This window comes from Drosophila bipectinata, chromosome XL, assembly GCF_030179905.1.
Source record: "Drosophila bipectinata strain 14024-0381.07 chromosome XL, DbipHiC1v2, whole genome shotgun sequence".
In the NCBI taxonomy this organism is placed as follows: Eukaryota; Metazoa; Arthropoda; class Insecta; order Diptera; family Drosophilidae; genus Drosophila; species Drosophila bipectinata.
The window spans coordinates 745,471-768,537 of NC_091734.1; the positions used below are offsets into that span (position 1 = coordinate 745,471).

General features: G+C 36.0%; 2 protein-coding genes across 10 annotated transcripts in view; one reads left to right on the plus strand and one right to left on the minus strand.

The window, feature by feature from the left end:
• Positions 1 to 21,104, minus strand: part of HDAC4 (histone deacetylase 4) — a 30,420-nt gene extending 9,316 nt beyond the window's left edge. The window contains exons 1-9 of one of the 9 annotated variants that reach the window (XM_070279589.1): positions 20,614 to 21,104; positions 20,115 to 20,240; positions 17,738 to 17,811; positions 8,787 to 8,905; positions 4,000 to 4,119; positions 2,368 to 2,634; positions 2,177 to 2,250; positions 650 to 780; positions 12 to 158 (exon numbers count right to left, since the gene is read on the minus strand). In XM_070279589.1, coding sequence (XP_070135690.1) covers positions 12 to 158; positions 650 to 780; positions 2,177 to 2,250; positions 2,368 to 2,634; positions 4,000 to 4,119; positions 8,787 to 8,905; positions 17,738 to 17,765 — 886 coding nt within the window. In that variant the 5' untranslated portion in view covers positions 17,766 to 17,811; positions 20,115 to 20,240; positions 20,614 to 21,104. Of the gene's footprint in view, positions 1 to 11; positions 159 to 649; positions 781 to 2,176; positions 2,251 to 2,367; positions 2,635 to 3,999; positions 4,120 to 4,324; positions 4,488 to 8,786; positions 8,906 to 9,577; positions 9,769 to 17,737; positions 17,812 to 20,114 lie in introns of those variants that run through there. The other 8 variants (XM_070279593.1, XM_017235112.3, XM_070279585.1 and 5 more) reach the window with 8 other exon arrangements.
• A 241-nt stretch (positions 21,105 to 21,345) lies between these two features.
• LOC108121148 (putative inositol monophosphatase 3) lies at positions 21,346 to 23,059 on the plus strand. The gene has a single exon (XM_017235088.3). It carries the CDS (start codon positions 21,650 to 21,652, stop codon positions 22,721 to 22,723), a length of 1,074 nt encoding a protein of 357 aa, XP_017090577.2. The 5' UTR covers positions 21,346 to 21,649; the 3' UTR covers positions 22,724 to 23,059.
• The last annotated feature ends 8 nt before the right edge of the window (positions 23,060 to 23,067 follow it).

Sequence of the window (23,067 nt, forward strand, 5' to 3'; positions counted from 1 at the left end):
GATATACGTACTTGTGAGGACCGAGTTCTTCTGCTGGCGCCGCTGGGCCGCCTGGAGAAGTCGCTCGTGCCGCCGGGCTCCAGCCGGGCCGCCGATGCGGGCCTTCCGCTCGATGACGCTCTGCTTCAGCCGGATCTTCAGAAGATTCGGTTCGGATGCTGTTTTATAATTTGGGCGGTTTTTTTTTGGGATTAGTAGGAGCGATTAGCATAGTAGATTAGGTAGTACACTGCACAACAACTTGCAGTTAGTTATAGAAATTCAATAGCCATGCCATGTATATTTTTAAAATTTTTCTTAGTTTTTAAATTAAAAAGAATTATATATTCCTTTCTTATCCAATCGACAAAAAAAAATAGAAAGAAACAAACAGGCTGTTATCCAAGCCCAGACTTACGTGAGCAGACATTCCCTCGTAATAAGTTTATTTTTATCTATCGACTATAACCCCCCCTCTAACCCTAACCCTAGCATTTTTTTATATTTTTTTTTAACAATAAATCAAACAAAACAATAATTTATTTTTTTTTAGTATTTTAACAAAGGCAGGCAGGCAGTAGAGCGTTTCGGAACCTTTCTTTGGAAGGTCTCTTCTGTTTCGTAATCCTTGTTCTAAAACGGAACCACTTCCGGTTAGTTGACAACTCACCTGTCTTCCGCAGCGGAAAGTCAGATTCATATTTGAGCAGCGAGGAGGGCGGCTGAGGTATTTTGTAAGGATGCGCACTCGTTACGGTGCCCGCCGGCAGGGATTCTCCGGAGGAGCTCTTAACCACACCACTGCAAGTACACGGAATTAGTTGGTTGGTGGTTGGATTATCTAACCTTAAGGTATTTTTCAATTTATGTTTTGACTTAAAAGATAACTATTCTCGACCTGACAAGCTGACTACCTCGCAATAACCCATAGCGGAAGGGGAACACATACTACTCATTCTTTTGCCAAGTGGCGGGGCTATATCTTGGCCGATTTGGATCCAATTCCCACGGGGAGTGTCTTTAAAGGTTTCTACATCGATTCTCCATCGATCATAATCCCGAGACAAAATATTTTTTAGATTTTTTTCTCATTTTTCCTGACCGATCCCCTATAGGGATCCCCTATTTCCTGGGTTTTTCCCTATAGGGCCCAATGCGATGGCTATATCTTCCCCAATTCTTATCCGATTCTCAAGCGGAGTGTTTAAACGATTTCTATATCGATTCTCCACCATTCTGCATCAAAATCCCGAGACAAAATATTTTTTAGATTTTTTTCCCATTTTTCCTGACCGATCCCCTGAAAATGGGGTTTTTCCCTATAGGGCCCACTGCGATGGCTATATCTTCCCCAATTCTCATCCGATTCTCAAGCGGAGTGTTTTAAACGATTTCTGGATCGATTCTCCACCATTCTGCATCAAAATCCCGAGACAAAATATTTTTTCGATTTTTTGTCCATTTTTCCTGATGGGATCCCTGAAAATGGGGTTTTCCCCTATAGGGCCCACTGCGATGGCTATATCTTCCCCAATTCTTATCCGATTCTCAAGCGGAGTGTTTTAAACGATTTCTTTATCGATTCTCCACCATTCTGCATCAAAATCCCGAGACAAAATATTTTTTAGATTTTTTTCCCATTTTTTCTGACCGATCCCCTGAAAATGGGGGTTTTCCCTATAGGGCCCACTGCGATGGCTATATCTTCCCCAATTCTCATCCGATTCTCAAGCGGAGTGTTTTAATCGATTTCTATATCGATTCTCCACCATTCTGCATCAAAATCCCGAGACAAAATATTTTTTAGATTTTTTTCCCATTTTTCCTGACCGATCCCCTGAAAATGGGGTTTTCCCCTATAGGGCCCACTGCGATGGCTATATCTTCCCCAATTCTTATACGATTCTCAAGGGGAGTGTTTTAAACGATTTCTGGATCGATTCTCCACCATTCTGCATCAAAATCCCGAGACAAAATATTTTTTAGATTTTTTTCCCATTTTTCAAGGGGAAAAATTTCACCCTTGTGAAATCCTGGATTTTGGTATATGGCCTGGTATATGGTATATCCATGGCTATATCTCCGCCAATTTCCAACCGATTCTTATGGGAGATACCTCAAACGATTTGTGGATCATATCCCTATCCCTATATATATCCTAGATCTCAAAATAGGGTCCTGGAACAAAGCTACTCACCGGTTTCTATATGGAGACGTGGTCGTTGTGCCATTGGATGCTGCCGCCTGGGACTTGCGACTCAAGATGAAGCACTGCGGGGGAAATACAAATCGGCATATATATACATTTTTATCAAATAAGGATACTATTAGCATATTTAAGACAACCAGATATTTTTTTATAATTTTTTTTCTCAGTGTAGTTCTTACGTTGAGGATTTGCTTGACCTCCGGACTGGCATTGGCGCTGCAATTATCCTTTCGCTTCATTCCCTCTCTTTCTCTTCTCTCTCGCTGTTGTTGTTGTTCCCTTTGTTGTTGTTGTTGTTGCTGTTGTTGCTGCTGTTGTTGTTGTTGTTGTTGTTGCTGACGATGATGCTGCTCCTCAGCCACGGCAGCGGCGGCGGCAGCAGCGGCGGCTGTCACAATGCTCTGTTCCCGCAATTCCTGGAAAGCGCCATGGGAATTCACCGCAAACTGAATAATTAAATGAAGTTCAAGAGAGAGAGAGAGAGACGTTTTGTTTTGGTTTGGTTTGGTATTTTTGGCATTTTCGTGGAAAGATATATGTAGTATCATAGGAGTATTTGGCAGCATTATTTTTGCATTAAAACTATTGTTTTTGTGGTTGCTACAATAAGATCTCAAGATATAAGGTCTCTAAAACTAGTATTTTACAAAAAAATAGGTTAAAAATCGTATTTCTTTAAAAAATATATATAAATTTTATTATTTAAGATCTTTAACTATTTAAAAAAAATTATATTATCTTATTCATAAGGAATAGATCTTGAAACTATTTTTTTTCTATTTTTTTAGAGGCGCGGTATAAGCTTAAAGCTTAAAAAACCTTAAGACGCTGCCACATCTTGTACGTCTGTAAAATGTTTAAACTTTAAAACAATAAAGTTTAACAAATAAAGTATTTTTTTCTTATATTTTTTATTTAATTTCCTTATTTTAAAAAAATCTTTTACCGCAAAATATCTGCATTTCAAGCCCACAAAGGGCACTTCCGCATAGTGTACGGCTCTACAAAGCCTCAAAGCCTTAAAAAAAAGAGGGTCAGGAGGTCAGGTCAGGTTTCTATTATAATATTTATCTTTTATAATAATTCGTATGGGTATAAGCCCAAGAAATCAAAGGGCTCTGCCGCATATTGTACGGAAATCTAAACTTTAAAGCAAAAAACTTTAAGAGGAACCCCTTTCCCACTGTTATAATAATTATATGTTACATTAATTATTAATTATCTTTTAATTTTTTAACTTTTCTTTAGAAACCAAGGGACGCTGCCTCACATTGTACGGCTTTAAAAGTATTTCAACTTTAAAGAAAACAAAACTTAAGAGATACAAGTCTTTTTCTTCTATTATTCACATAATTTCCATTCTCTAAAAAATCTTAAAATATTCATCTATTAATTTTTAAATAAACAAAACAAAAATCCAAAGATTCTGGAACTTTAGAGCCATTATATTTGGCATATGACATGGCAGAATCAAGAGTAACAACGCGATGGATGGCCTTAGTCATCACAAGACACTTCCGACACTTCCGGCACGATAATACTCTATATATATATACATATTCACTCTTATATATATATATATTTTCATTTAATTTCATTTCAATTCTTCTTTACTTTTGGGGCTTTGTTTTTATTTGTGATTTCTGTCTGCCAGTCTGGGGCAGTGTTCTCTGCCCACACATTCCCATTTCCCATTCACATAAAAATAAAATAAAATTAATAAATATATGTATGAGTATCTATTTAGTAGCAACCACAAAAAGAATAAATAAATAAATAAATAAACAATAATTAAACATAAATACACTCACTTTGGTACTCACTTGATACTTGTGCTCCAATTGCAATTTATGCTCCAATTCCATTTGCTTCGATTGCTCCTGGTATGAATGGTATAGCCTTTGTTTTTGCAATTCCTGACTTTTTTTGAGCTGGAAATATACGAATATTCCCAATATAATATTAATATTATCCATTATCTGACTATGAATCAAGCTGAAACTTGATATACTAGACGCTGGTAACCCCAGTTCTATATATGATTGGTTTTTCCATTGAAATTCTTAAGCACTACCATGATATCGGCAAAAAAAACATCATCCCATTTCTTGAAATTAATATTATTATTTTTGGTACCTGATCTTCGCATATTTCCCATGACCTTAGCATTTCTATTTCTTTAAGTTTTCAATAAACAATATTTTGGCTTTCACTTTTTTTTTTTTTTTTTTTTAATATTTCTATTTTCTACCACATTTTCTTGATTTTTTTTGCGTGTTTTGGTTTTTTTTTTTTGAAAATTTGTGATGTTTTGGTTTTTCTTGGTTTTTCTTGATTTTTCTTGGTTCTTAGTGTTTTTGGCCTTTCATTTCAGTTTCACTCGGCCGACTGCTCCAACTGGCGAAAAATTCAAATATAAACACAGAAATCTTTCGAAACAGTTACGATGCCCGAGAAATTATCGAGAAAAATAAGAGAAAATCGGGAGGAGAGCCAGCCAGAGTGCCCAAATACCAGAGAAAAGTGCACGATAATTAAAAACTAAAATGGAGTGATGGAAGATCTTAAAAAAAATAATAGAAAATTAATAAATATTTAAAAAATATATTTATTTTTTCTCCTAAAAAAGATTTAAGTTTCGAACACGTGCAGTATATAGAACCTCATCATATGCCATATGGTTTCGCCAAAAACCGATTCCTAGAAAAACTGCAATACCCCCCCCCCCCCCCCCCCCACAGCACACCCCAACCCTAACCAGTAGTTGCTATGGCCAATGCTATAATTATAAATACCTGCGCTATAATTATAGCAGGCCACAAGACAACACACAGGCACGCCCATATAAATAGCAGCCCATCGGAGGAGCTTACTTAAAATACGTTATATAGATACTATATACTATATATAAACAGAGATCAGAGACGGTGCAGTTAGCCATTATCTAGTCTAGTTTACATTTTTTTTTTATTTAATTTAGTTTCATTTGGATGATGTATCGCGGGACAGGAATTTCCGGAAATTCTCAACTCAAAGCTGGTTTTATTTTTAGTTTCTTTTCTAATTAAGAACTGGAGATGAGCCGTCCAGAAGAGGATTCAATTAATTGGAGAAAGGCATCAAGTAAATGCTAATTTTCTGAAAATGAATATTTATGTTTTATTTAAGAGACAAGGTAGTTTTTTAATCTTGATTTGATTTGAGATGAGATTTATATTTTTTATCGATTAAATCGATATGTTTTTTCAAAGAATATTAATATCTGCGATATAGAACTTATCGATAAGTCTTTTGCAGGCCTTTTTCGATGAAAGTTGAAAGAAAACCTAAAGAAAAACTTAATAAACATAACAAATCCCGTTCAAATAAACGATAATCATCTATCGATTAACGATATTATCGATTACTAATTGATAAACCATTTATTTCAAGCCTTTAAGTCTCTCATTAAATAATTGGAAATAAGATATAAGCTCTTTAGCAATAAGGCCAATAATCATTTATCGATAAAATCGATATATTAAACAAAAACCATTATTTTCCGCTTTATTGTTAAAATTAAAACCATTAAATATTATTCTTTAAATAAGATTTCTTTTAATTTTCATTTTTAATGAAAACTTATCGATTAAATCGATAACTCTGCCAAGGAATTTTATATTTCCTTGATTTTAAGAAGCCTCTTAGACCCCTCTGTTTATTTACGATACTAATTTAATCCCAAAAATTGTCTAAATTTAAATGCTTACATACTTAGTTTTAAAATATTGCTTTCCTTTGATTTTTATTTTGTTTTTTTTTTTAGATCTTTTTTTGAATTCCAATCCTTGGGTTTCTTTAAATGCAAAACTATTCTCGCTTAATTTGTGTGCGAAGATCAAAGATCAATGATCATCTTCATTAAGATCTTGTCATCCTGCCACCCACACCAACCCTCCCAGCCACCCACCAGCCACTTTAATTTCTGCTAATTTGCATTTTGCTCGTGCCACCCAAAAACAAAAAAAAAAAAAAATAGAAAATAGAAAATAGAAAACAGAACACAGAAAATGCTAAAGGAAAATAGAAAAACTAGAAAATAGACAAGGAATTCTACAAAAGCATTTTCACCGATTTGGCAATTGTTGTTGTAGTAGTATGTGTGTGTGTGTGTGTGTGTGTGTGTGATCTAACCAAACTATTTGTTCAAGTGTATGTGTATGCGTGTGCTTTTTTAAAAATAAAACCCGCAGAGTTTATAAAAGAACAAAAATAAATTCAAAGGAAAAACCGAAAAGGCACCTCGAATCGGATGAAAATTTAGAAACAACAACAACAACAACACGAAAAATGGCTAATAGATGGGTTGTGAGTGGGGCGTGGCATCACTCCTGCTTCTTCTTACAGGGCCCTAAAAATAAAGTTTTCAAATGAAAACAAAACAAAAGAAAGGAAAAAAAAAAAAGGCAAAATGCAGCCAAAAATCGAGGCATAAATAAATCCCCGAGACTATAAATTGAATGCAAGAGACAGCACTACTAGGAAGGCGGTTCTCCCTCCAAGCGCAGGGATGGCCGGCGGGGGGGGGGGCGGGTGCTGGCCAAGCAGGTGGGCCTGCTGCACATGCTGAGAGCCGAGAGAGCGAGCGACTGCCAGAGAGTGGGGCGAGAGAGACTGAGAGCTAGAGATGCACAACAAACCAAATTTAGAACTGGCTACAGTGAGCAATCGATAGAGGGACTTTTAAAATTAAAAAAATATATTTTCCGAAACTAATAATTCCAGACTCTCTAAAAATACTTTTAGAAACTGATAAAAAAAAATACTACAATTGAAAAAAAATATCGATTAAATTGATATAATATTATATTCCTACAATCTATCGATAAAACCGATTAATTTCTCACTATATTTTCTATAATTTATTTATATATCTTGTACCCCTTACCATGTGACTACTGTAAATCCTTTACCATGGCCCGATATCTCTTTCTCTCGAAAAACTCTTCTGGCCAGAGAACGGTCCCTCTCTCTTGACTCGGTTTCGGGCTATTTTTAGTGGGACTTTATTTAAAAAATGCGCAAAAACTCATACATATTTTCGTAGTGAAAACAATAAATATAGAATCATTAAGTTGTACACGCGTTTAATTTTAGACTCTCGACCAGAAGAGCCGAAAGCATCAGCCATCAGGCAGCCAGCCAGCCGTCGCAGTAGCCGTAGCATCCGAGAGCACACACACATGGCCAATAGGAGGAACATGGCCAGAACCAGAGCCAGGCGAATAAAGTATAAATAAAGCGGAAAGCGAAAAAAAAAAAAAAAGCTCAACAAAAATAAAACAAAAAGCCAGCAGAGAATAAAGAGGAGGAGGAGGAGGAGAGGCCAGCCAGCTGGAGAACTGGCAGCTCCATTATGGGAATTCTATTTCCAGCTTTGGTACTTTTTTTTTTTTTTGCTTCAAAAGATTATCGAAAAAATCGAAAATAGATCGAAATTTTTCAGGAAATATATAATTAAAATTAAGGCTTGAATTATATTAAATATTCATTAAAGTTATATCCAAAGTTATCGATAAATAAAGAAATCTTGTCTTCTATCGATAGTTTTCTTAAGAATCTGGACCAAAACTTGGATATTTTAAGAAACTAATAAAATATAGGCAGATGGAGTTCAAACTATTAATTATATTATAATTATATATATTTTTTTGAATTTTCTTTAAGATATTTGTCAAATATATCGAATGCTATCGATATCTGTAGTTTTCTTAAGAATCTGAACCAAAAAGTGGATACTTTTCTTTAAAAATATAAACTAGACAGTTGGTGCTCGAAAATGCTTATTTTTAATTTTATTATATTTTTTATTTTTATTTTTTTACAAGATATTTTTATCAAATATATCAAGAGTTATCGATAAATAAAGAAATACAGTCTTATATAGATAGTGTTCTTAAGTATCTGGACAGAAAAACGTAGATATTTTTAGAAACTATTTATTTATAAATAAAAATTAGGCATTTTATTTGTTTTTAGGTTTTTTTTTAGACTTTTTTTTTAATATTCTCTAAAATAGGTATTAAAAGTTATCGATAAATAAAGGTATCAAGGGTAATACTGTTAGTTATCAAAGAAAATAGGCGGGCTTTCAAAAATTTCGTTTTTTTAGTGCTATTTTTTATTAGAAAAAAATTTGTAAAAAATATTGAACGCTTAAAAATTATTAAATCAAATGTAATTATTTATTCTTTTAAAAGTTTATAGTATTTTTATGCAAAATTCATTCAAAAATATATATTCTATTTCATAAGATCCTCTCTTAAACCTCTAATATCAACTTAAATATTATATATTATTTTAAAACCCCCTAAAAATAATTCCCAGTGTAGCTAACAATGCTTGACAATTAATTAAACCGCAGGGTATTGAGAGACTTAGTGGCCGAAACTAATGCTAAATACCTTTTGATGACGAATATAAATCGAGACCCCAATCTGGTATCTGGTATTGGATGAAGACGAGGGGTGGGGTGTGTGGGGGGGACTACTATAATGCCCATACCACATGTCTGAATATGTATATGTATATATGTATGTATAGGGGGTATATAACTCACCTCCATGATCTGCTGATCGATATCCACCGCTGGATGGGGCTTGTAGTCCAATGTCAGGGCGCCCGGCGCTGTTATGTGCTGCAGCAGTCGCTCATTGCTTCCGGCTTCTGATGGCAGATCTGCGAATTGGGAATGTAAACAGAGGGACACAGGCTATAGAAGAGACTCCAAAATACCCAAAGAGAATTTCACAAAAAGATTGATATTGAAATGGAAAATGGGGGAAAATTTCGGAAAATGGGGAAAATGGAAAATGAATAATGGAAATTGAAAATGAAATTAAAACACAAACACACACACACACACATCTATAAACATGTGCGCTACACTGGAACACAGCTCCAACTGGAAGCCAGAGGATGGGAGAGAGAGAGAGAGCGTAATGGAAGTCAAGAGCGTGTGTGTCACACCTCCTTCAATCCCCCATCTTCCCATCTCCCTCTGGCACTTGTTGTGGCCCAATGGTGAGCTCTGTCTCATTCACGCCCATGGTCTGATTATGTAGATAAGGCAGGCGCTTATCAGACGCATTTAAAAATAAATCTAAAACGTATTTAGTCGCCGAGTTGGACCTCGATGATAGGCTCGGCACTCGGAAAAATTACTATTTCTATATTTTTTATAATTTTAGTTTTATTTATAATTATTTTTAAACTTTTCACTGTTATTTATTCTTTTTATATTTTGTTGCACGTGACGTGTTTTATTTTGCTCTCTCTTTCTCTGTCTCTTTCTATATATTAGCACTATTGAATAAAAAAAAATATATAATAATTGATGAAAAATTCCACCTTAACTGACCAGCTGACTGCGTCGACTGCGACTGCGGCAGAAAAGGCAGAGGTTAAAAATCGGTTGGGGGAAAAACAATATATATTTTCATTGATAAATTGTTAGTCGCGAGGAGAGCAAGGAGCGAGACTTTTCTATTTATTTTTGATTTCTCCTCTGGACTAATTGCGCGCCAAGCCATATGCAGAGCAAAAAAATTATGATATGACTAACCAAAAAGTCCAATTAGCAATGATGTCGTCTGCTGTTTCTGTCCGTCCTCTCTTCCACTCGCTCTCTCCCTGGCTCTCGCGCTTCTGGCTCTCTTCTCGCCCGCTCTCTCTCTCACGCTCTCTTTGCAACCTCGCTGATCTAATCAGAAAAGTCGTGTTTCTGGTCTAGAAATTGATTCCAATTGAATATTGGGCTATGTGGCAGGTTAAAAATAGAACAAGGAGCAAAGCGCAGACTAGGGATGGCAAAATAATAATAACAAAAAAAAAAATAATAATATCGATTAAAAATCGAAATAATCAAAACAAAATAATTTAATTATAATAGTTATACATATATATTTTTTTTTAAGAACCCTGGTATTATCTAGTATATACTGCTATTTTTTTTTGTGTGTGCACTTCTAACTGAATAGGCCATGACCTGCTGCGCTGCTTGCCGCACTGCCTGCCGCATTTCGCTTGCCACTCTATTTTTAGACGCATTTATAAATCGTGCATGGCTTTGGGCCGTATATTTAGAAGTGGTGGCATGCACAAAACAAAAACACAGAAAGAAAAACGAGAAACAATTTAAACATTTAATTAAAAAAAAAATAAATATAATTATTTAAAGATTATCTTAATTTTTTGCAAGTGCATCTTTAAAATTTAACTCTTGAGAGAGCGGATAGTTCCATCTCGATCGTGCTCTTGCTCTCGCTCTCTTTTAATCTCTTTGTGGCCTGCATTATAACTGCAGGTGCAAAAACCATATGAGAGCAAAGAGAGGGGAGTCAGCTGATTTTACTCTTTTTGTTGTTGTTTTGCATGAAAGTCTCCAAATGAAAGTAAATGCGTAGCAATTTGCCATCCCTGTCTGGCGCACACAACTCTCCCCCACCACCGGCTGGCTTTTTTCAACTTCAAGGTCAATTCCACTGTTGACATAGAAACCCCAGGCACAACAAAAACAATGCCAAAGCACGTGTATACATATGTATGTGGGTGGGTGGGTGTATATATGTAAGGAATAAAAATTAAAAGAAAAACGAAAACGTTCTAAAATTTGATGAGGATGGGGGGGGAGGGGGGGAGGGGGGAGGCACGCTGTCATTGAAATTGAAACTGAAATTCAATTGGAAATTGATACGACAACAACGAAGATAGAAGAGAGAGAGAGACTGGCAGGGGGAGAGTAAGAGAGCGCGCGAGTGAGAGAGGGGGGACCTTCAACCTTCCACCAGCCAGACACCCACCCACCCACAGAACCTTTCAGCTGTCCTCTCTTTCCATCCTTCCTCAATAAGTTTGTTTTGAGTGATAGCAGTAGCGCGTTCCAACGTGTTTTTTTTTTTTTGTGAGTGTGTGTGTAAGTGTGTGTGTGTTTGCTGAAGTGTGTTGGTATTGTGTGGGTAAATTTCCAGCGCGCGTATTCTAAAAATAGACCCAACAACGGCTAAACTTTTAGGCCGTTTTTTTTTTTTTGTTTCTTTTTGTTTTTGTTTCCGTTGTTTTCTTCTTCTTTTATTATCAGAATGTAGGAGGCGAAGGACCACGCCCACTCTTACTGAAGTTCTAGGCTACCACCCAACCACCCACCCACCTTTTGAGGGCCTACCTTGAGGAATGGAAATGGAAAGCCAAGGAACTGCCACCAAAATATCAACTACAGTGGGCACTCGCTTTGAGGGAGGTACGATCTAACTAATATTTGTGGATTTTTTAATATTTTAAGCTTTATTTTAAAGGTATTTTTAAGGTTTTTTAAGGTTTTTTAAAGGTTTTTTTGTAAGAAAAGTCGGGGTTTTCTATATAAGTTCCATAAAGGTAACTATAACTTTGTTTATTTTTAACAGATTATTTAAGGAAATATCTTAAAATATTTTTAAGAATGTTTCCCTGTAATTTTGTATCATAGTTTTGAAAATATATATTTTTTTAATAATTTCTTTTAATTTTTTCGGTATTGGAACCCTTAACTATGGTACTCATATAGCTATATCTCCTATATCTCTGCTAATTCTTATTCCATTCCTACAAAAAAATATCTTATAATATTCTTAGAGGAATTCTCCACTAAACTGCATTATAAATTCTAAATTAAAATACTTTTTCAATATTTTTTTTTAATTTTAGGGTCTAGAACCCTCTTGTTCCATCTTGATTTTTATATAACCCTCAGATCCTTAGCTATATCTCAGCCAATTCCTAACCGATTCTCTAGAGGATTATCTTAAAAGATTTCCAGAAGAGTTCCTCGTGAAATTCTATAAAAATCTGATTAAAAAAATGTTCACAAATATTTTTTAAATATTTTTTGAGGAACTTGCTTCCTAAAAACATAATCCCTTATATATCACCACTAACTGTAGCTATATCTCAGCCGATTCTTATCAGATTCTCAAGAAGAAAGCCTTAAAAACTTTCTAGATGAATTCTCCACTAAAAAATATTTTTTAATATTAAAATATTTTTACAAAAATGTCTATAAATATTTTTTTTAATTTTTTTTAGAGGGTTACCTCACTTAAAACATGATTATCCATCTATAACTCTTATATATAGCTATATATCTTTCCAAATCTGATATATTTTCCTTCTATATAATATCTCTATATTTTTTTAAATAAAAAACCATTAATTTCTTGCAACAAGTCCTACTACGACCTCCCCTAACCCCACAAGCCCCACTAATAATATCGATGACTAGGGGGGCCTAGGCCCATTACCCTCTCCGTCCCCCCCTCAGATCCTTCTGGGCTTCTAATTTTGGAGAATGACTCATCGAATTTCCCGACCCCGAAAAATCCCCAAATGAAGGGAAATTTCAGGGAGGGGGGACTGTAACTGAAATGAAAATAAAATAAACGCAGTGGCAGTGTTGGGGCTTTCGATATTATTACCAGGCCCCACACCCCACCAAATAGGGGGGGTCGGGAGGTTACAGAGTACAATAGTACATAAGCCATATATATACATAAGCCCTAGAATTTTATATAACAGTGTCTGAGGCCAAGTCGGGTTTTATTCTTGGAATGTAAGCCATTACGTCCCTAGGCGGAGTAACAGAGGGGGGCAGGGGGGCTTATATAAGAGGCTATAGAATATATATTGGGGATTGGGGGGAATTCGACCTTCTTGCAGGTGGAAAATACAAAAACAAAACTAAACACTATTCACTTATTGCGTTTCAGAGACTCGGTTTCTGGCCCACAGGGCGCTATTTTGTTTCAAAAGTTAAAATATTATGTTTTTTAAATAAAAAAAAGAGGTGGTTTAGCTTCTAAAATTAATACTTAAATTTAATAAAATTAAAAGAAAAGGTATTTCTCTCAGAAAATCAACTTTAAATTCATTATTTTTTAATAAAAGTCTCTAAAAAGGTAGGGTAGGGGGGTGGGGTGGTGCTGGTAGGCAGGTGGGTGGTTGGGGTTTTTATTTAATGACTTTTTTTTCTAAACTTTTAGTTGGAAAAGTTGAAATGGCCAACTTTAAGCCTTGTAATTGGCCAAATAGGGGGACTAAAGTGTTAAGGAACTATTAGTTTATTTTTTAAAGGTGTTTTTAATTGAGTTTTAATTAAAATGAGTGACTATTTACTTAAAAAAATCTAAAAATAATGCCACCAAGCTCCTAAAACTGCCTTAAAGGTTCCCATTCCTTAAATATACCCATTTATTCCCTTAAATATTAGAAACCTGTTTTTTAAAGGCAAACTTTTATTAAAATTTCTTAAAACAAAGCATTTTTAGATGAAAATAAAATAAAATAAATAGTCAAGATATATAATTATTTAATAAAATTAAAAAACTATACCCAAAAAACCAGATTTACCTCCAAAAATCAATTAAAACCTCGATAGAACCTCATTATCATTCAAGAAAGACCTGATTTTAATGAAGTAATGTAATGGATATATCGGCAGGTGGTGGCAGTTGGTGGGTGGTGGGGGTGGTGCTCCCAAGGACTCTCCCCGGCAATTAGAGCGAGGCCCTGGGCCATTGTCCGGCGTAGGAATCCGGGCCATAGCGCCATTGTCCCCCAAATCCCCGGACACCATTTGCACGTGCCCAACAAATAAACACAATAGAGTAGCGACTATATGATACCTAGTACTATAATTGAAATATAATTTAGATAAATATTAGTAGAATTTTTGTACAAAATTTCAAAGCTCTATCTCTTAGGGTCTCTGAGATATAAGGATTTATAGACCTAAGCGGACACGCGGACACACGGACATCAGGCATTTTCCAACACTGCTCAACATACCCTTGCAATAGACCGTATAACGGTTAACAAAATAAAAGCCAAGAGGAAGCAAAGTGAATGGAAAGATGTGGCCCGGGTATCGGGGTCTCCGGGTCTTGGGGTCTTGGGGTCTCCGGGTCCGGCTGTTACATACTCACACATACAGAGAGTGAGCTCACATATACACAACAGCACTCATTTGTTGTTGTTGTTGCTTTTTGTGTCTAAAAATAGACGAAAATCGATAAACGAATGTTTTTCTTTTCGGTTGCAAACAAACAGACACACACCAGAGAGAGAGCCAAGAGAGCGACAGGGACGACAGCTAACGGCGTGAAAGAGAGACAGAGAGAGAGAGATGGGGTGGAGAGAGGAGCTGAGCACGAAGCGAAGATTACGGGGCTCCAGGGCATCTCTCTCACCTCCGTAGTCTCCCACCCACCGCCCATCCAGCCGCCCATCCGGGTCCCTTTTCCACGTGCTTTTGGCATTGACAGTGGTCGCCGCAAATGGCCCGAAGAGCCCAGCCAGTGTTGGCCTTTTAGCCGTTTTTAGCCGAATTTTGGCTATAATATGGCTATATTTTTTAATTATGGTTCGATATATCGATATATTTTCGATAAATTTGCCATGAGAGCTTTCGATAACTATTATTTTTATATTATATCTTCCAGTTTTGGTCTGTTACTTATAAATAACTGAAATAATTATAGAAATATCATTAAATGCTTCTAAAAAATCAAAGAATATCGATAAATTTTCGATAATTTTGACATCAAGAGCTTTCAATAGTGTTTAATGGTCGATAAAGAATGGAGTTCTAACCTGTAACAGCTTATTTTGTCTTAATTTTATTCAAAACTAAAAGAAATTCATTAAAAACCTTAAATAGTTACTTAAAATCCATTAAAAACGATATATTATCGATAAATTTACTATTGATAGCTTTTAATAATAGTTTCCAATGATGGGGAAATAGATTTCTATCTTTTGGAAGTCATAAAAAGCTTTAAACTATAAATTATTATTAAAAAATGCATAAAAAGCATTAAAAATTTTGTTAAATCATTAAAAAAGCGATATATTTTCGATAAATTAGACTTTGAATGCTTTTGTTTATAATTATCAACGATTAGGTAATAGAATTCTACTCTATAGTAGTTATAATTATCACTAAATTACAAATTATTTTTTAAAAAAATGTATAAAAAAGCATGAATTAGTAATCCAAATCCATAAAAAACGATGTATTTTCGATAGATTCGACTTTTAAAGCTATAAATATGTATTATTTGTATCCAAACTATCAAAGAATTAATTTTTAATCTTTAAAATTTTGTAATTATCATTAATTTATAAATTATTAATAGATTATTTTATAAAAAAAACATTGAAAAGTTACCCAAATCGATAAATATCGATATATTTATGATAAAATTAGTCTTAAAAGGCTTTTAAAAGCAATTATGATAGAAATAAGACTGATTTCTATCCATAGTAGGATTCTATTTTTTTAAATTTATCCAAAATTATATTAAAGACTTTTTAAAAATTAAAAATATATATATTTAAGCAACTAAAAATTTAGAATTCATAAGTAAAGAAAGACCAGCTATAGTCTCTCGAGCATCACTGGTCCCTAGCCAAGAAAGCCCAAGCCCAGCCGCCCTCGTTTCAGCGCCCACTCCCCACCCCCTCTCTGTTAGCCATGGGAAAGAGAACCCAGACCCCAGACCCCACCCGACCCGACCATGGACAATATACTTTATGTTGTTGTTGTTGCTGGTGTTATTTTGACCCAGCTGGGACGAGGACCCGAAGGCTAGTGTAGGCAGTGGTTGTCCCACTGTACCGCCGCACCCGCACCCGCCTCCGCCACGCCCCCGAAACAGGAGCAACAAACGCACAGTGGTCCAAGCTGTGTCAATATTTAATGGATTTGATTGACAGCTGCGACTGAGGCGAAAAAAAACCTAAGCAAAGGGTGTATGGGTGGAAAAAGTGGAAAAATTCAAGAAATAAAAAAAAAATAAAATACCATCTGCCAGAAAAAAAAAACCTAAAAACAATGGAAATTTATGTAGAGTTGGAGAGTATCTTTTGTTCTGGTTTTTGTTGAAATATTTCCAGAAACTATAGCTTCTTTCTAAGATGGTTAAATATTTGCTTTTCCACTGACATGAATTAATGGATTAAATCAATAGAGTAGTGGGTCTGCGACTATGAACTCCAAACAGACTTGGATTCCTAATCTTACTCTCTTTTTGGCTTGTAATTCTCAAGTTTCTTTTTTCTGAAACGCAGTTTTCTTTTCTTAGACATTTTCTAGAGGACTTTTGTATAAGTTCCTTAAAATTAGCTAAGTTTTTTGATAGAGTATTAATATTATTGAATTATAGAGTATATTCTAAAGCAAAATAATTCGAATTTTATAGCTAGTAGTATTATGAAGAATAATACAAGTCTACAAGTCTTTTCCATCCTTTATTTTATTCTCGAAATCTTTCCAAAAAAGACATATTTCTTTATTTTATTCTCAATATAATTCTCAAGTTGCAGTATTCAAACAGTATTTTCTTTTTTAAGAAAAATTAAGCCTAATAGGAATGTTTGAAACCACGTTTCTTTATCTTATCGCTATATTTTTTACTATATTTCCTATAAATTGCAACTTTTAATTTTCTAAGCCTTTTATTCTCTACATACAGGCCTTTTCATATAATTTTCTTATGTAGTTTATAAAAAAAGCATGCTATAACCCATGATACAATTATATATAATTATAATTATATATTAATTAATTATAATTATTATTATTATATAATTGTATCATGCTATAACCATTCTGAATGAAAATATATTGCTAAAAAGCTAGATTAGTACTTATTCTCACTATTTTTTTGCTTCTAAATCATAATTTTCTTTTTTTAAACCGTATTTATAGGCATTTTAATATATTTTACTTTTTCTAACAAACATTCCATAAAAAGTGTGCTTCTAAGCTTCTAAGAGCTTCTTCTATATATCTTCTTCTATATATACAGTACTATTAAGTACTACTACTTAAATACGAATATATGGATTAAAAAAACTAATTTCCTTTTGTTTTTGCTAAGAATTCTCTGATTATTTTTATTTAAGCCATATTTAATTTATTTAAGTATTATTCTACACAGTATGATATATCTCATATAATAAGGATATATCTTGTCTTGATTAATATATTTTCATTTACTTTTTTTGTTATAATTCCCAATTATTTTTTCGCTAAGCCTGGCTTTTTTTTCGTTCCCTTTTCTCGCAACTCCGCACCACTGTGCAACATCATCGACAGCGTAGTTCTGGTTGCCTTTCTGTGTATATGTGCTTATTACAGTTATTTTTGGAAGCCACCACACACACACACACACACACTCGATATATATCGAGTATATATGTAGAAGCACGTGCTGTGTAAGCTTTTGTTGGCTCTATATACCGATGTTTTTTTTTTGAGTTATATATTCGAAAAAGTTGTTAATGCCATATGCGAGTTACATACAAGAGACATCCCAAGGAAAGTGGAATATAATAACTCTCCAACAACAACAACAAAAACATGGGTGGACATGGAGGTGGGTGGTGGAGATGAAGAAGAAGGAGGAGGAGGAGAAGGAGGATGACAGAGGAGTGAGAGAGATGGAAGGGCGTTCCTTCTTCGTTCCCTTCACTTACCGTGTATTCTATCGTCTGGACTAGACATTTTGCATATGGAATTGGAGGGGAGGGCGGAACCCGGAACCCGGAACCTGCAACAAATCAGAAAAAAACACAAATTAAAACACAATATTCCAAAAATCAATCGAATCAAGGTTATTTTCTTAATTATTTTTGATGTTTTTGTATTTAATTTTTTTTTAATAAAATCTGACTCATGGGTTCCCCCCCTCAAAATAAAATTACTCATATTTTTAAGCAAAAAAAAAAACATAAATTTCATTCAAAAAAAAAAAACAACAGATAAGGTTTAGAATTTTTTTTTTTGGAAAATTTTTGTAATTTTTTGGAATGGAATTTCGATAATGTTGTATATACTCTGGCGGTTGTTTGTTTCTTTTTTCTGAGTTTTGTTTACAAAAAACGAGACTTGGTCGGTGGATGGGAAATCATTAATTTAAATAATTATTTTTATTTTATATTTAAATTTCCTTTTGCGCCTTTTTTTTTTTGAGGAGGCGTGTACGATAACGAGTTGCCCCATTGACCTTCACACACACACACACACCACTGTGAACACTGCAATGTGACGCACAATACAATTTCCGTTCACTAATTACACCAACAAATAGAACAATAGAGTGACCAGAGCTCAGAACTTGGAATCGAATTCCATTGAGAGCAACAGAGAGGGCGGCATGAATGGAGAGGGATGACGGAGAATTGCATTGTGAATAGATTACCGTTAAATCAGTTTCAATCAATTAAAGACCCGATCGGCCATATCCATGAATAATTCAAAGCAATTAATACAATTTACAGTAAACGGCTAGGGTAGGGTATAGAAAACCATATAGGGGCTATAGCAAGGTCACACTGGCGATTCTTTTGGAAGGGCTTTCAAAAAAAATAATAAAATATTATAATAGTATAGAAGGTAATGATTTAAAGAAGAATTTAATACAAAAAATAAATAAAATAAAATAAAGAAGGTCACACCTTTTATGAATTAAATAGAAACAAGGTCACACTGGAAAGGCAGTAAAGATGCATAAGAAACACTTCCAGATTATACTGGATATATAATAGAGAACAAAATATTAAAGAAAAACTAGAAAAGCCTAAAATAGCCATCTTTTTTATAAAAAATAGTACATTTCTAATAGTTTTTAGTTAAAAAAAAAAGCTAAAAAATAATTAACCTGTTAAAAATAAAGCTTTGATGTTGATTTAGAGGAGTTCTAAAATATTATATAAAATTTTAAGCAAAATCATAGGACTAGTTTTCAGTCAGTTCTTCCCGAAACCTCCAAAAAAGCCTACTTTTGAAGAAACTCATCCTAAGAATCCTTAGATGTTCCCTTTTTTTTGGTATAATTTTAAAAATAAATAATATGTTATTATTAAAAGGTTATTCCTTCAAAAAAACAGCAACTTTAATTACCATTTTTTATAGAACAAAATTAAACAAGTAGGGCGGATGGAAACCGCCCTATAAACAGAGTATATACTCCCTATATATACATATGTATGTACAATATCGTGGCCCCGAGTCATATTAATTATAGTCATCAGTGGCTTGTATTGTGAGCTTCATCCGCGTGCTTTCCCCTACGGAACTTTGTTGGAAAATAATTTCAAAACAAAATAATGATAAGTCTCAGTTCAAAGAAATGTAAAAGAAAACAACAGAAACAGAAAAATAAAAAAACCCACCACTCTCGGGAGATCAACAAGTGTCATTTTTGTGGGGGGACTACTGTGCTCCCTATATATATATAGCTGTCTCTTTCATGCAGTAAAAACTCCGTTATGGAGACAAGACCTGATGATGATGAATAAGAAGAAGAAGAAGAAGCAGAAGCAGAATCCAAGAATGAGAAGCTCGGCTCGAAGATCTTCTGTTCTGCTCTCTCATTGTCAATGTTGATAACCAACCAAGAGAGAGAGAGAGAGAGGGAGAGGAAGAGGAGGAGCAGAATGATGTGAAGAAGAATAGCAAAAGAGAAGCTAGAAGAAGCGAGCACAACATAAACCAGTTCAATGCGCCTTGCGGTAGAGCTTAAGCTTTTATTATTATTCTTTTAATTTTCTTTTCAAAAAAAAAAAAGTTAAAAAAAAGAATCAAGAGAGAGAGAGAGAGCACGCACACACTTGTTACATAAATAACGGCGAATTGAGTGAGAAGCAACAGCAGAAGCAAAACAGACGAAAAAAAAAAAAAGATGGAAGAAGAGGGGCTGCTGGTGGTGCTGCTGGGGCCGTTGGCTGATCTAATAAGAATTATTCAGTTGGGAGAGGGGTTCTTATAAGAGAATGGCGGAAGGGAAGGCAATGGCGGAATGGCAAGAAAGCGGAAAAACAAACAAACAAACAAACATTATTAAAAACGTACCTCTTTTTTCAAGAATTTGGTGCAAACTGCTTGCTGGCGGCTGGCTGCTGCGGCTTTTGTTTCTATTATTGTTGTTGTTTTTATTATATATGTAGATATATATATTTATTTTTTGGGTTTTTCCAACTTGTTCCACAAAATGCGAAAAATGATTAACGAAAAAAATTAAAATAAATAACGCACAGTGGGGGCAGGCAAGGCAAACACAGCAAAAATATAAAAAAAAAAAAAAAACGACGACGACGAAAACTTGCTCTCTCTCTTCCTCTCTCTCTCTCCACTAGACGAGCGCGGAGCACACACGTGTATGCTGGTATGTGTGTTGGGTTGGGGTGTATGTGTATGTGTGTGTGTATCTATGTATATACGACGAATTCACGACTTTTTTTTAAGTTAATTTTTATTGTTGTTGTTTTTATTTTTTGGTACTGCTGCTGCGTACGTATTTTTTTGCGCTCTTTTGCTTTAATTACTTTTTTTTTTTTTTTTAGCTTGTTACCTTTTTGAAATTATTATGTTGTTGTTGTTATTTTGTTGTTGTTGCTGTTTTTGTTGTCACTTCACAAGCAGTTTTCGCAGTTTCTTTATTTTTGGTACTACCACAACGACAACTACAACTGCCTCTGCTTTTGCCTACTATTTTCCTCATCATCATTCATTCTCTTTTTCTTGTTGATTCGCCCACAATACAATCTACTCTCTCTTTTTTTTTTCTGCACGCGCACGCACTTTTTTTTGTGTGATTTTTTTTTTTTTTAATTTAAATTTTTAGTGGATTTGCATTGCGAACTGTTTGCGAACCGTAACCAAAAAAAAATCAGCAGCATAAAAGAACAGAAAAAAAAAACACAAGAAAATTGATATTTTTTTGGATTTTTTGTCGGGGGGGCTTTTTTCCGAAGTTTTCCCGCGGCGACGCAAAAATATACAAAATTTATTATCCGAATTCCAACAACGAGCTCCAACACAGTCTGACCGTTGTTGGGCGGAAGAAAAACGAAAGCGATTCTCAAGCAGCTGGTCACATTTTTATCGAACAAAATAATCGATAAATATTTGCAAGTTTTATATTAAAGCTAATTATTGATTTTATTTAATTAATTTCGCTCTTAAATGATTGAAAAAAGAGATAAAATTAATATATTATTTAAAATAAAACCACTTTTGTTGTGGGTAGCATTGCCAGAGCAAACACCTTTTCAGTGTTGGAAAACCCGATAGTCCACCTCGAACAGCTGTTTGGTTTGTTTATCCGCAAACACCTTTTGTCTTTGGGGGCCTTTTGTTTTGATTGCGCGCTGTTGGGGAAAAAACGCGCGACGTGGAAGCGACGGAGACGGAGAGAGAAACCCCTGCCCCCAGCCCCGCGACACAAAGTGCGCGCCCATTTCACCCACGAACGCTGCTGATGATAGAGCAGCATCTGGCAGCCACCGCCGCCGCCGCCGCCGTCTTTTGTAGTTTCGTGTGCTGATCTGGCAAACTGACAACGTCGCTAGAACGATCTCCTTGCACTCACCTGCCGCATTGCTTCCATGCCAACCGATAAAATGAACGGACGATCCATACGCATCAACCGGCTGCCGGCCACCATTGCGGCCATTCTGGTGACCGTTTTGCTCGTCTACTTCCTCAACTTCCATCAGGAGGAGCGGCCGGCCATTTACGGCATGCTGCGCAGCGACAATCCCAACAAGGTGAACCTCCGCAAGATGCTAATCGCCGCCATCCAGGCCGCTCAGCGCGGCGGTCTCGAGGTCCTCGACGTGGCCCATTCCCGCCAGCTGAAGGAGCGCAGCAAGGGCAAGACGGACGAGGGCGTCAATGATCCGTTCACGGACGCCGACGGCCGTTCCCACTGCGTCATGAAGCAGGGCCTCCAAAGGATATTCCCTCGGGTCCAAATCTTTTCCGAGGAGGACAAGGAGCACTGCCGCCAGGCGCACAGCTTCGATCTCGATCCCACGGTGCTGCACGAGACGGCCCAGGTGCCCGACGTTGAGGTCAATGCTCCGGATGTCACGGTCTGGGTGGATCCGCTGGACGCCACCAAGGAGTACACCGAGGAGCTGTACGAGTACGTCACCACCATGGTGTGTGTGGCAGTGGCCGGGCGGCCCATCATCGGGGTGATTCACAGTCCCTTCAACGGCCAGACAGCCTGGGCCTGGGTGGGCAACTCCATGTCCGAGTACCTGGCCAATCTGCATCCCCAGCACTCGCAAAAGTCCGGTGATCTGTCGCCCATCATCACCGTTTCCCGCTCCCACACGGCCGGGGCCAAGGATCTGGCGCGTGGCATCTTCGGCGAGGACGTCGGCCTGCTGACGGCGGCCGGTGCCGGGTACAAGGTGCTCCAGGTGGTGGCCAACAACGCCACCGCCTACCTGCACACCTCCAAGATCAAGAAGTGGGACATCTGCGCCGGGGACGCCATCCTGCACGCCCTCGGCGGCACAATGACGACCCTGAACGACCAACTCATCCACTACGGACCGGATGAGTCGCCGGTGAACACGGAGGGTCTGCTGGCGACGCTCGAGCGGCACGAGGAGTACATGGACAAGTTGGCCAAGTACCGGGCGGCTCACAACGGCAAGCTGGCGTAACTTTTTTTTTCCAAAAAAAATAATAATCCAGTGGGAAGAAGTTGAAAGTAAATAGCTCCTAAGTTCTAAAGTGAAACCTGTTTTTCGAAATCTCAATAATTTGTATGTGTGTATGTGAGAAAGGTTCTACAATTCTTATTTTTGCATAATCAGGTTGTTGGTTGTGCGGCGGACGGGGTCATGAACCCGGACTCCAGTTTTCTAAAAAAAAAAAATAAACTAATTGTAAAATATTAACCATTTTTTGGTAAAAAAAAAAGTATATTTAAGTATTTGTCACAAAATCTATATTATTTTACTTAATTGGCACAAAATAAAATAAACATTAAAACGTAATTACTCTT